The sequence below is a fragment of the Bombus terrestris genome, chromosome 6 (genome assembly GCF_910591885.1).
Source record: "Bombus terrestris chromosome 6, iyBomTerr1.2, whole genome shotgun sequence".
NCBI classification, from domain to species: domain Eukaryota; kingdom Metazoa; phylum Arthropoda; class Insecta; order Hymenoptera; family Apidae; genus Bombus; species Bombus terrestris.
Window position 1 is genome coordinate 6,474,362 of NC_063274.1, and position 12,304 is coordinate 6,486,665.

Here is a 12,304-nt window from a genome sequence, read left to right on the forward strand (position 1 = left end):
TATTCGTAAGGCTTCTTCGAATTATCTGGAAACTCAATCCTCTAATTCTTCTAACGCGAGAGAACGCAAAAATAACTGTAAGAAATGCGTTCTAAAACTATTTTTGAAGCCTGTGGCCGAGCATGTATGTGCCAAGAAGCGTTTCAATTACAAAAGATAATACAGTCTGTATATAACATTGTCCAAGCTCCAATGTTCCTTTACACTGTTTGACAGTGATGCCTTCGCTTAGAAAAATAAAGATCGAGCAACGATAAATTTCGCGAATCCGACCAACGACGTCCTTTTTTCTCTCTTTCGCTCGCGACATAATTTCTAGAAAACCTTCGGGACGATTTTCGCTCGACAAATTGCCGACGACTGCTGTCTCTGCTTGTTAAGTTGAGCGCAGCTCGATGTTCAAAGTTGGAAGCGGCGATGACAGTGAATTGTCGTATAATTTGAACAAAGATTACGTCCTAGGGTAGTTGAGTTCTAAAATTACCTGCTAGCGAAATGAAATTTTACCTAAATAGAAACTCGAGATTTTCAATCACATCGAAATTAACTCGCGCCATAAATATTAATTTCAAACCAAAGTCCAAAATTGTCAACTGAAAGTAATTTCTTTTAAAAGGAAAAGTATCGATCTTCGAATCGAAGTAAAATCATCATTGATCATCGTAAATCACAAAATTTTGTTTCGCCATGGGATTATCTCGCACGCGATCTTTCGATCCATACAACGATAGTCCAGAAATATCGACGAGATCGAAATGACTCGAAAAGATCCGATCGAAAATGGTAACTTTGTCGGTACCTCGTCGACGATCGGTGATAACGTCGACGTAACAAGCGACAAGTCGAGCCGGTGAAACGCGGAATTAGCGCCTTCCCGCTTTGGGGATATCGCGATAATTGGTCGGGAATATGTCGCGTGCATCGAGCCGCCGTCGTCCATTAACGGTCCACGATCGAGCAGACTCGTTTGACGTCCGATCACGGCATGATGGGTTTCAAAGAACAAGCTTGAAAAAAACACGATACCTCCGACAATACTCGGACAGTGCTTATTTCATCTTGGAATCCGCTTTTTACACGCGCTTTCACGACGCTTATTGTCATCGTGTGCCATCTAAATGCGACTTTCATGAATCGAATTTCCAGTAGAACCGCGGATCACGAGGATCGCATCGGACTATTCGTTAATCCTGTTGGAAGCAAACAGGTTTCCATTCTCCTTGACATTTGCCTAGAATATCACGGCGGAATCGTGGTTTCAGGAAGAATTGCCTACTTCAGCGTGGTTATAATCGAAAATGAATCGACGACGCTGATCAATTATGGATCTGTCAATCGTCGAAATATCGCTTTGATCTTCATCGAATTGGATAAATTTTTGTTGCACTTAGCGAAGTGATAAACTTTGTACTTCTGTCCATAGTATTGTTGTACGTTCTATCAGTGCGGATAACGATGTTGATCGATCGTTGAAACGAGTTGATCTATCGTTTGATTTCTTATGAGATTTCGAGTTTATTGCCTCGATGGTATTAGGACTTTAATTCTCATTCCTGTGTTACAAATTTTTCGACCTTTTGTCTCGTCAATCGTTCATTTTTACTTTCTTACCGTTATTTATACTCTCATATCGCTTGTGTCGAGCGAAATGATTCTCTTTGCGACAACGATATGGCAATGACGATTTATACGTCGAAAAGATCCACTATTCTTTTATACAATTTATTTGGCTACTCGTCAACGATAGCGTGCGCGAACTCACGAGCAAAGTATATATCGGTGTTTAATCGGAATTCGAATTTCCACGCGTATCGTGCGCGACTATTCTACATTCTCGATCGAACTGACGAAGACGCATCGCGCCGGAGCTCATACAGTGAAAGTATCAAATGTAACTCCGGTTTCGCGTGTTAAGCCTGTATAAATATCCGTGGACTTTCTCGCTCGGTCGCTAACTATCGGCACGATGCGTCGTTAGCGCGTTCGACGAATTTCTACGGCACCGCGTCGCGACACCTTTTCAAGCACGTACTTTTCGATGTACGTTCGGCACGTACAATGCCTAGAGAAAAGCAACTGTCTTAGTAAGACTTTAAATTCTAGCGAAAGATCTCAGTAAGTTCTAGAAAGTTTTGCTAGGATATTTAACATGAACGATATCTCCCATCTGGTTTCAAATGTATACCATTTTTTGTACTTTAACACATTCGCTGCTATTGGCGATAGGTTGCGTCGCTCCAATTATCCAGCAATACATAATGCCGCTGACGTAAGTGTTGGGTTTATGCGTGCGCGTTTCGGTAAAAACATTGTATATGTAACTTAAAATACAGACATATGTGATTAAAAAAGCGTAAAATTCTAAAAATGATATAATCGTATTTTGGTAACAGCGAATGTGTTAAAACGATTACTAAGAATCGACCTGATGTTACTTCAAACGAAGGAAAACGGTGCTACGTATCTGAGATGGAAAAATTCTAAACAATTGTATTATACCAAAAACTATCATTAAGAATTAACCCGATATTGCATCAAACACAGAGAAACGTTCGTGTGTCTTTACGATAAAAAGATCGTAAACAATTGTATTATTGGATATTATTGAAGTAGTATAGCGAAGAATATGTCTGTTCGCGTTGAGTACCGTGAGTCACCGTGGCTCTGTACAGCTTTACTCTGTACACGATTAATTGGTCTATAAGTTGGCATCGATATCGATAGCAGGACTTTTTTGAGAGGTCGATCGCTAGATGGCGGATGTTCCGAGGAAATAGTCGCCTGTCGGGCATTGTAATCACCCGTTAGCGTGATTTGGAGCGCGAGACGCCCTCGGGCTGGCTCGAAGCCGCAGAAAAAGCGCTCCTGAAGGGACGAGGACCGCCCTCTTCGTATTCTCAACACGTTCCGCCAGTTTCAGTGATGCGTTCGCACGACCTACGACACTCGACGCGGCACCGAGGAAACTTCCTTGCAGATGAATCACTTTAATCGAATCAAACAATGGGAAACCTTCGAAAATTCTTACGTTTCTTCAGGCATTCTAACATCGATCCATTCACGCCTGACAGAAAGTTTTCGGAAGAATCGAATCTCCACTAAAATATTCGAGCTTTTTAATCCAAGTGTCGATAGACACAAATACAGAACTTGTAAGACAAAGATCAAATTTTAACCGGTCTCTCAAACAATGGACTTACATTGATCATGTTACAGAAGGAAATATCTTCGACAACTCTTAGGTATATTGCATATCGTCTTATCCTCGATGCTATCTCCTTCGTTCTCTATACTGTACGCTTCAAAATAACCGAATCCATCGGAATTTCATCAGGACCTCCGGCAATCGATGCACTTTAATCGAGCGGAATCGACGGAAGGTTCCAATCACTCTTGCGTTTTATCCTCATCTCTGAAGTCTCTTCCAACTTTTGTACCACCTGTATCCGCAATCCGATTCGTACCCGATTTCCCGCAGATTCTTGCAAAGTGGTCTCTTTTCAGCCAGTTCTCCTCGGTTCTTGTGCCAATCGAAGATGATCTCGGCGTGTCCGCGCGGAATTCATCGGTCGATGAAATTCCGAGGCGACGAGCGGGCAAGCACGAGCACGGAACAGGCGAGAGCGCGCGCGCACGATACACGGCCGCGAGAACCGGTTTTCCATACGTTTTAATTTCACGCTGACATCGGTGCAATTCAGTTTACACGGATACTGGCCATTTTCTAGCGCTAGCGGGCCGCCGCACCAGTGGAAACAAAAAGACAGAGATAGATAGATAGATAGATAGATAGATAGATAGATAGATAGATAGATAGATAGATAGATAGATAGATAGATAGATAGAGAAAGAGAGAGAGAGAAAGAGAGAAAGAAAGAGAGAGAGAGTGTGAGAGACGATGATAACGCACCGCGAGAGAGATTAATGTGCGACCATAGCGCGCGTATTTTCGAAACCAACGTTTCCAAGAAACGTGCGGCGATCTTAGCTTTTCTCTGTTCCCTCTAGTTTCGATCGACCATCAATTCCATGGCGACGCGACGCTTCGTTGTCCTTCGTTCCGATTGATTTCTTTACAGCCTCTTTTTGACGCTGATTTCGTGATGTTTTTCAATGGAGAATTGTTTCGAGAAGCGAGAAGAAACCTTGAGAATCGAGTAAGAATATTTGTCACATGGAATGATTTTTTTTTCTTTTTAGTCGATCGATAATCGTGCGCCGTAATACTTTACGTCGATCACTGGCAGTCACTCTACGCGCAAAAGTTTTACTTTTGGGAGATAAGAAGAGAAAATTAAAGATAAATGGAAAGTATTCCTTAAAGTCGATCGATGATCACGCACTGTGTTCACCACTGACAGTTTTACGATAAACGAATGTTGTATTCTTGGTACATGTAAAGAGAAAGAGATTTGAAAATCAAAGAAAATCGCTCGTTGATTCGAAGATTTTTCTCAGAGTCGATTGATCGTCACACGTCGCGACACTTTACGTCAATCACCGATAATTTTTCTACGTACGAAAGTTTAATTCTCGGAAAGTAAAAAGGAAAGCTTCAGAAATTCGAAGACAAGCGTTCCACGAATCGAATGTCTCTACAGCCTATGAGTAATCACACGTCGCGACACTTTACGTTCATCACTGTCAGTTCTATCGCGCATCCACCGACTATACTAACCCGAGCAATTGAACGTTTACCGATTCGAAGCAAACTTTCAGTCGTTATTTTATGAAACCTTTTTATTCTTGTTCTAGTTTCCACATGCACTTTGTTTTAAGCACTCGCAGAACAGTTTCACAGTCTTATAAAAACCGACAAATCAGTTTCTCAATGAAAGATCACAAATTCTCGGGATCCATTGATCTTTGCACAATTCTGATGCTATCTTCTTCATCTGGCACTGCCTCGATGAAATTCCCATCACGACTTCCATATGATCGCGTAACGGGTACACCATGCACTTCTCCACGATGCACTTTCAAACACCGTTCTCGTAAACCGTTTCCTCACTCCATCCTCTTTTCCTGTTACCCCCTTTAATTCACAGAGTTTGCGGTTCTTGCGTTCGATTCACAATTTCGAGTCGATTCAGTTCATAGACACTACCGAGGAATAGACATCTAACAGATGGGAAACCGCGGAACGACACTTCGCGAATAGAACGACATGTCGACACGTCATTTTGTCACTGATTTGTTTGCTGCGTCAATGGTCACTAGGCGTTGATTTCGAATCGATGCGTTTCGACGATGGTCGTCGGATAGGATCGATGGAACTATCGGCGTACTTGGATCGAAACTCAACATACGAGAAATGTTAGAATCGGATTCTACACTACCTGTCACTTTCTCTACTACGTTATCCGTTTTTGTTATATTTAGGATGAAAACTCTCGTCGACCAGTCGGTTTCGTTTGGTTGTCAGTCCGTCGTCCGTCATCGAGTTTTTCACTCCACTGCTCTAATCTATCGACGTCACATTGTCATTTTTCTTCGTTGTATCCATCAAACTTGTCGAATTAGCGGCCGGCCTGATACATCGCTGTCACTTTGCGTTGCCCTACTGCCTTGTTATCGATCACCGTAATCCCAAACGAAAAATCGTCGATCTTCGACCACTCTACTCCATCCACATCACTCCGTCACGCGGTCTCGTCGTCGATCGTCAAAGTTCTTCGTCGAAACGACTCGTGCACTTTGTCCCGTAAAGTCACCTTGTCCAGCGTGTTCAGTTTCGTCCCGTTTCGTTCCGTCCAGTCTATTCCTATCTCGCGAGCAAAGAGAAACTCCTATCTCGGTGATGATGTTTTGATTCTTGAAATGGATCGACTCACCTGCAGTATGTATCCCCGCGTGTAATCCTCGTACGTCCAGCCGAAAGCGGCTAGTAAACGTGTCACTTGCGCGTGCTGCAACTGGTTGAACAACTGATCGAGCAAGATCTTAAGGCGGATCGGTAGTGCGCGCGAGCCGTAGAGTACGAGAGATGCGACGTCAAACGCGGCCGTCGGCTCGACACTCTCTGAAGCCGGTGGCCTCTCCTCCTTCTCCGCAACATCGGCTCCACCACCAACACTGCCACCACCACCACCGCCACCCCCACCTCCACCGTTCCTATCCCCACCACAGCTGCCCCCACCGGTCGTCGCTACCCCACCATTGCCACTCGCATCGCCACCTCCACCTCCGCCGCCACCTCCGCCACCGCCTCCTCCTTCCCTCGACGCCGCGGCGGCGGTCGTCGTCGTCGTCGTCGTCACCGTGGTCGTCGGCGTCGCCTGCTTTACCCTCCCTCCGCCGCTTTTGTCCTCCCTACCAGTGGCACGGGGGCTGGAGACGACATCCCCACCAGCCGACAGTCGCGCCAGCGCTGCAACATACAGTGGAAAAGAGACAGGTTAGAAAGAGAGTCGCCCGCCGCGTTCGTTCGTTCTCGCTGCGCGGCGGATTAGCGCGTGTGTTGGTGACCGTGGACAAACCTCCCCCACCACGCGACCCGCTCGGTGGCACCTCCTACCCCCGCACCTCCTATGCCCCCACCCACTCTCGTTCACGGTTGCTGTCCTTTCGTTTTGTTCCTGTCTTTCGCGGCCTCTAGCCTGCTCCGCCGACCGTTCCGTATGTCTCTCTCGCTTCTGTCTCTCCGGGTATCGTTCTCGAGCAACCTAGGGTCGTCGTGGCACCGAGGGTACTTACTTACCCCCACCCTATCCGCCACCGGACTTGCCCCCACCATTGTCAAGTACCAACACACACCAACGACACGGGCCACCGTTACCAACGCACACGCACACCGCGCGCGCCCGCAACACGATAGTTCCACTAACACCGATACGCTTCTGCTCGCTACCAATACTGCGAGCTGGAATGTACGGCCGGTCGCGCTGTATCCCCACCAACCGGATTTTCTCATGAGACTCGGCAATACTCGGCATCCATCAACCTGCTGCTGCCGCCACAGTGTCTCGGTTCGTACGCCGATCGCTGTTCGCGTGATACCTACGTTGCTGCGGCGCGACACGATGCGATTGCAGAGGACCTCGGGCTTTGTTTTATGCACTTGCGCTTTCTTTCGCGACTTTTCGTAGATTTTACTTGGAATATTTGATAGCAGGTGAATAGCATCTGGTTTTACGGCGAATATGATGCGGTCATAGTTAGTTAAAGTTGTAAAAGGTGTAGGAAAAAGCCGTTTTCATTGTCTAAAATGTAGGATTAGAAAAGGGTATTTCAATTTGTTTAATAAAAATTACAGGAATTCTGCATTTGTTCTACGAGATCAGATACATACCACGGCTCTTTTTATGGAAAGTTGAAAGTTGATCTTATCGAAATGTATAAATCGGTATATCAAGGTAATCAATAATATCAATGCTTAAGTTTCTATAATTGGCAATATTAAATATTACAGAAGTGAAAACAGCGATTGCCATTTGCTCTTCTAGCCAGCATTGTACAACTTGTCTCGGTAGTTGTCATTACTCAGTTGGTTATATCTGCGCTCCTTTTCCAATTATAATTCGCTAACATCAGTTTGTAAGTTTGTGCTTTGTTAAAAGATACGATAGAGAAATTTATTTTTCTGTATAATAGTCATACACGTATTCCAATTTCTAATCGTATACGTTCGCGTAAACGTTAAACAATCCGTCGTTTGTAACGGAACGGTGCAGCGATCGCGACGTAGTTTCACGAGGGAAAACGCCCGCGGACACGATGGCCCAAGCAGCGCGTTGCTTTCTCAGAGACACGGACACCGACGTATATAGTCGTCGAGACGGTGGCCGTAAGGTCTCGAGGCGCTTTCCCTCCAGAACCGTCACGCTTTTCGCACCTGACGATTCCTATCTCGGGACACGAAAGTTTATGGACCTTCTTACCACGCAGACGCACATACAATCATACACGTAAAACATACCGCCTCTCCCGATGGTATCGTTGTCGGGTTTCGCGTACGACGAAAACATTAATCGAAAAGGTACGCGTCAATCCACCCCTTCTCCGTCTGCTTCTATCTCTGTCTTGATCGATATGCTCGAACGATTCACGATTTATAGGCTGGCGGATGTTTATCGTATAATACGAAAGATTGATGCGTGACGTTTTGTCTTCTTTTTTCTTTTCATGACGAGGCGATGAACGCGAAGATCTCGGAGAAGAAGGTTATGAGACGAATGGTACACTTTTAATGGAGAGTAGTTAGGTTTCGTGAGTTATGTAACGCGAGGAACATATGGTTGTCTCGAAGATCAGAGCTCCGATTTGACCACCTTCTTTGATTCTTCTAATTGCAGCAGATGTATACCGACGATAGCATCTGGGATCGATTACTTGTAAATGATATGAAAGTACGGTGAATGAGAGTAAAAGCGGTGCTTTGAGAAGGGCGCATGGTAAACTGTAACGTCTTGACGCTACTTTTGACAGACACGAGTATGATACCTACTTTTTAAGGCAAACTGATAGGTAATTTCCGATACTTTAAACGTAATAAAAACGACTGTAATTAATAAAATTTCGCTAATTCGCGAAAGATGTACTCAGGTAGAAACAAAAATCGCGGCAAACCTAACCATTCGAAAATTCACATGGAAATGAAATTCGCGGAGCGATAAGGTAATGTAACGCAGTATTTCCCACTCTAATGTTCATCTCAGAGTCGGTTTAACCTTAACGCCGAGCGATTCGTTGCCGAAATGCGAGATAATCCTTCATTGTCGTGCACAATGCACGATGGGAAAGCGATGGTGATTATGGGAGGATCCATAACGCTTGTCCTTTTTGTCGAAGTCGATAATATTGAGAAAGTGCGACGTGGTTGCGTCATGGGATGACGCCGGCCATGATTGTCGCTGGTCGCTGTAGGTGCCATATCGTGGCACATCGGGCCCCATGACGAGCGGACGCTCGCCTCGCCACGGTCCCACCTGGGGATCAATAGAAACCAGCCAGTCATCGCGATCGGGCGCCACTTGTCATTAATGACTATCCGATTTTCGATTTAATTAAACCGCGATGACGATCTCGCCACCTAGACGAGTCAGGGATCTCGCGCGGCGGAAAGCCAGATCGTTTCTGGAACGATCGAGGCTGGATGATTGGTCCGAGTGCTTGGCTCGGGTGCTTTAGAGTTTTTAAAAGGGGCTTTCTCAGGGTTGATGAATACGGGGGTCTTTGTTACCCTGGAAGGGTAAGAGGCGGGAATAGCCAGGGGATGGGTTGACGGGCTCGTTTGCTCGTTTTCCAAGAACTTCGAGTGTTTCGGATGAGCACTGAGATTGGAGTTCGCAGCGAGAGGTAATTGGTTGTTTAGTCAAATTCGAGACACGGTCGTTAGTAATAATATCGTTAGTAATAAAAAATATTTGAAGTATTTATCGTATCTAATGAAATTCGTAATTTCAGTAGAATTTCCATAAATATATATAATTTGCGATTGTTTTATATTACGTTTTATATTATATTATATTATGATAGTTAATAGAAAACTTGTCTTAATTTTTCAAGATCGAAGAAGCGGCTTAAACCGGAAGAAGCCATGGAAACATAAGTACAAAAGTCGTAAACTCGTTCTATTGCTTGTTCTTATCGAAATGAGAAATAACAGCGGAGGAAAGAAGTATGTGTCTATCGTATACGAAGGGGAGGATGATCGTGAAAACGTTCGTATGGAATCTTAATTCCCTGAGAATTATTTTGTAACCTTTTCTAACTTGTTAAAGATGTCGTAAAATGTAAATATGAGGTAATATGTGGTAATATAAGAGTATCTTAGCATTCATATATGTAATGTAAAATGTAAATGACAGGAATGTAAATCGACGACGGTTCTTGTTATCGTAAACTAACAATGCCTTGTACGTTTAACCAATTTCTTATCAAATGACGATAACGCGAAAAATTTTTTTATTCTCTCCTTTTAATTAATTATTTCATCTCCAAACAACGTAATTTATGTTACACTTTTCTACCACGTTTCTATATTCCAAAGCAAGCATTTTCCACGTGACCAGAAACGTTATAGATACTTCTTATGGGCTCCCCATGAGAATAGCCAGGGACGTGGGTCTTTGAAAGAGGCAAGGACTTCTTCAATCTTGCTAGACTAAGTCAGTGCCGTCGACAGATGGAGCTCCATGTTCTGTCCCCTTCTATGCCTTCTAACCATACATATATATAGATACAGAAAAATCAACGCGTTCTCAAGGGAAGCTGTTACATTCACCACACACATTTCTCATATATAACCCGACATCCATCAACATTCCCATCCTATAATAACGAAGAGGTAAAGAAGGAAGTTCTTTAATATTTTGGATCGATATAACGTGTCTGATCCACGTAATCTTTACGCGTTAAATTGATTACGTACTTATTGGCAAATTAAATTAGGTGTTGAAATTTATATAAAATGTTACTAGCAATATCATTATTTTATATAGCACTAAACGATATAATCACAAATTAAAAACTTTCACTTTAAACCAGTTATATTGCAGTTATATCGCAGATTCTCTACCTTTAATGGTCATCTCGATAAATATCAGTGAAAAAGAACGAACGTACGACATCGAGCGAAAGCAGAAAACATTTCACCGAAGCGTTTCATCCAACCCTCGATCCGTTTTCCGTCGACACCGCGTTGTTGTTATATTTTTCCTCTTTTCGCGGATCAGGCCGGTGGTTTTTGCCAGCGACAACGAATTTTCCAACGAACGAACGTCAACGGAAGGGTGGTGGCGCGGTGTCGACCGCGTGTTATCCAGGTTTGCGGCACGGAACATGTTTTTGCGTGACATGCGCACGGTTCGTCCGTCGAATTTCATGGGATTTCCGGTTCACTATTATTTTTGCTTTCCCGTATCGACGCGTTTCACAAAAGACACTGTTTACGTTGCAGTTTAAACCCGTTCCACATATTTTCGTGACATTTATCGTTGAATCGTTGTTTTATTTATGAATTTTTCAACGGTTCATCGGAGCTTGATATTCTTCTTATCCTTAATTAATAAAATCAATATTTTGCCTTTTATCTAGATTCATATCTATTCTTGATTTACATCCTGTCAAACGTTTGTTTTATTTTGTTACAGTAGCTTACATCGTATTAATAGCAATTGCCATTCAATTATATCCATTTATCTTGTACTTGATTCGTATCGCGTATCAAACAGTTGTACGTGAATTACATTTACATCGCAATCAAAAAAGTACGACCTCGTGTCTTACAAACTGTTAACCAATGTAGAGCACGTCGCTGTTACAAACCAATTACCACGTATTTTACATTCATCGACCCAAATTCCCACAGACATTTTCCCGTTACCCAAAATATTCCCAATACAGCGTTCAAAAATAAATAAAAAAGGAAAAAAGGAAGGAAAAAAGGTAGAGAAAAATAATTCTACATACAGAGAGATCATCGAAACAACAAGCAAACTAAAAGTCCTCATCCTCCCAAACACGGCACGTTTTCCGAAAACAACAATCCCTATATACTCACGCGTGCGCAAGCTTTTTGACCTCTAAAACAAAAAGCCAAAACAAAACCGGGGGGAGGGGGGAAGAGGAAAAAAAGGAGATAGGAAAAAAGAGAAAAAGGAAAACGAGAAAAAAAAAAACTGAAAACCCGGTCGACAGGGGCGTTCGATCATGGAGGTAGGCAGCCACGAAATGGAGATTCGAGTGCATGCATACATAACCGATGGTCGTAGGTATACATATGTGAGAAGAGGAGAGCGCGCGCGCGCGCGCTACCGGGACGCGATGATGCCGGGACGTAATATCAATACGCCACGAAGGCAGGATGGTCGCGTCTGATTTTCCGAGCGCATCGGCACGTGGATAATGTTTTAATGGAGTTTGCGGAGTGCGAGGAGGGATGGCCGGGCCAAGGGTGAGCTCACCATGGTTTACATACCATTTACTCGCGCCCTGTAACCTCGCCAGCCGACTGTTTACAGTGCTGTACAAACTGTGCTCGCGTTGCTACCGTGACGACGATTCTTCCTTTATCCGTAGCGATATATCGCGGCAATCGAGCGTTGTCACTGATTAGGAAAGATAGTCTTCTTCCATACGCGTTCTGGTCGTTGGGCGAAACGGTGACAGATTTTGGAAACGTTATGAGATAATTTCGTGTGATTTCCGAACTTTGCGATCGAGGGGATGGTTTTTGATTGATTTCGGGGGCGGAGGGTTGTTGGCGGGACGATCGAGTTGGAGTAATGGAATTGTTATGGGAATCGAAGGTTTGGAGGAGGATGGAAACGTTCTTGAGTAGTCGGGGATGAAAGTTTTGGGC

The 12,304-nt window shown here is 43.9% G+C and overlaps 1 protein-coding gene across 2 annotated transcripts in view; it reads right to left on the reverse strand.

The window, feature by feature from the left end:
* Positions 1-12,304, reverse strand: part of LOC105665835 (zinc finger protein basonuclin-2) — a 262,495-nt gene that overhangs the window by 24,257 nt on the left and 225,934 nt on the right. For both annotated transcript variants that reach the window (XM_012309351.3, XM_048406309.1), the window contains exon 4: positions 5,835-6,370. In XM_012309351.3, the coding sequence (XP_012164741.2) occupies positions 5,835-6,370 (536 nt within the window). The remainder of the gene's footprint in view (positions 1-5,834; positions 6,371-12,304) is intronic.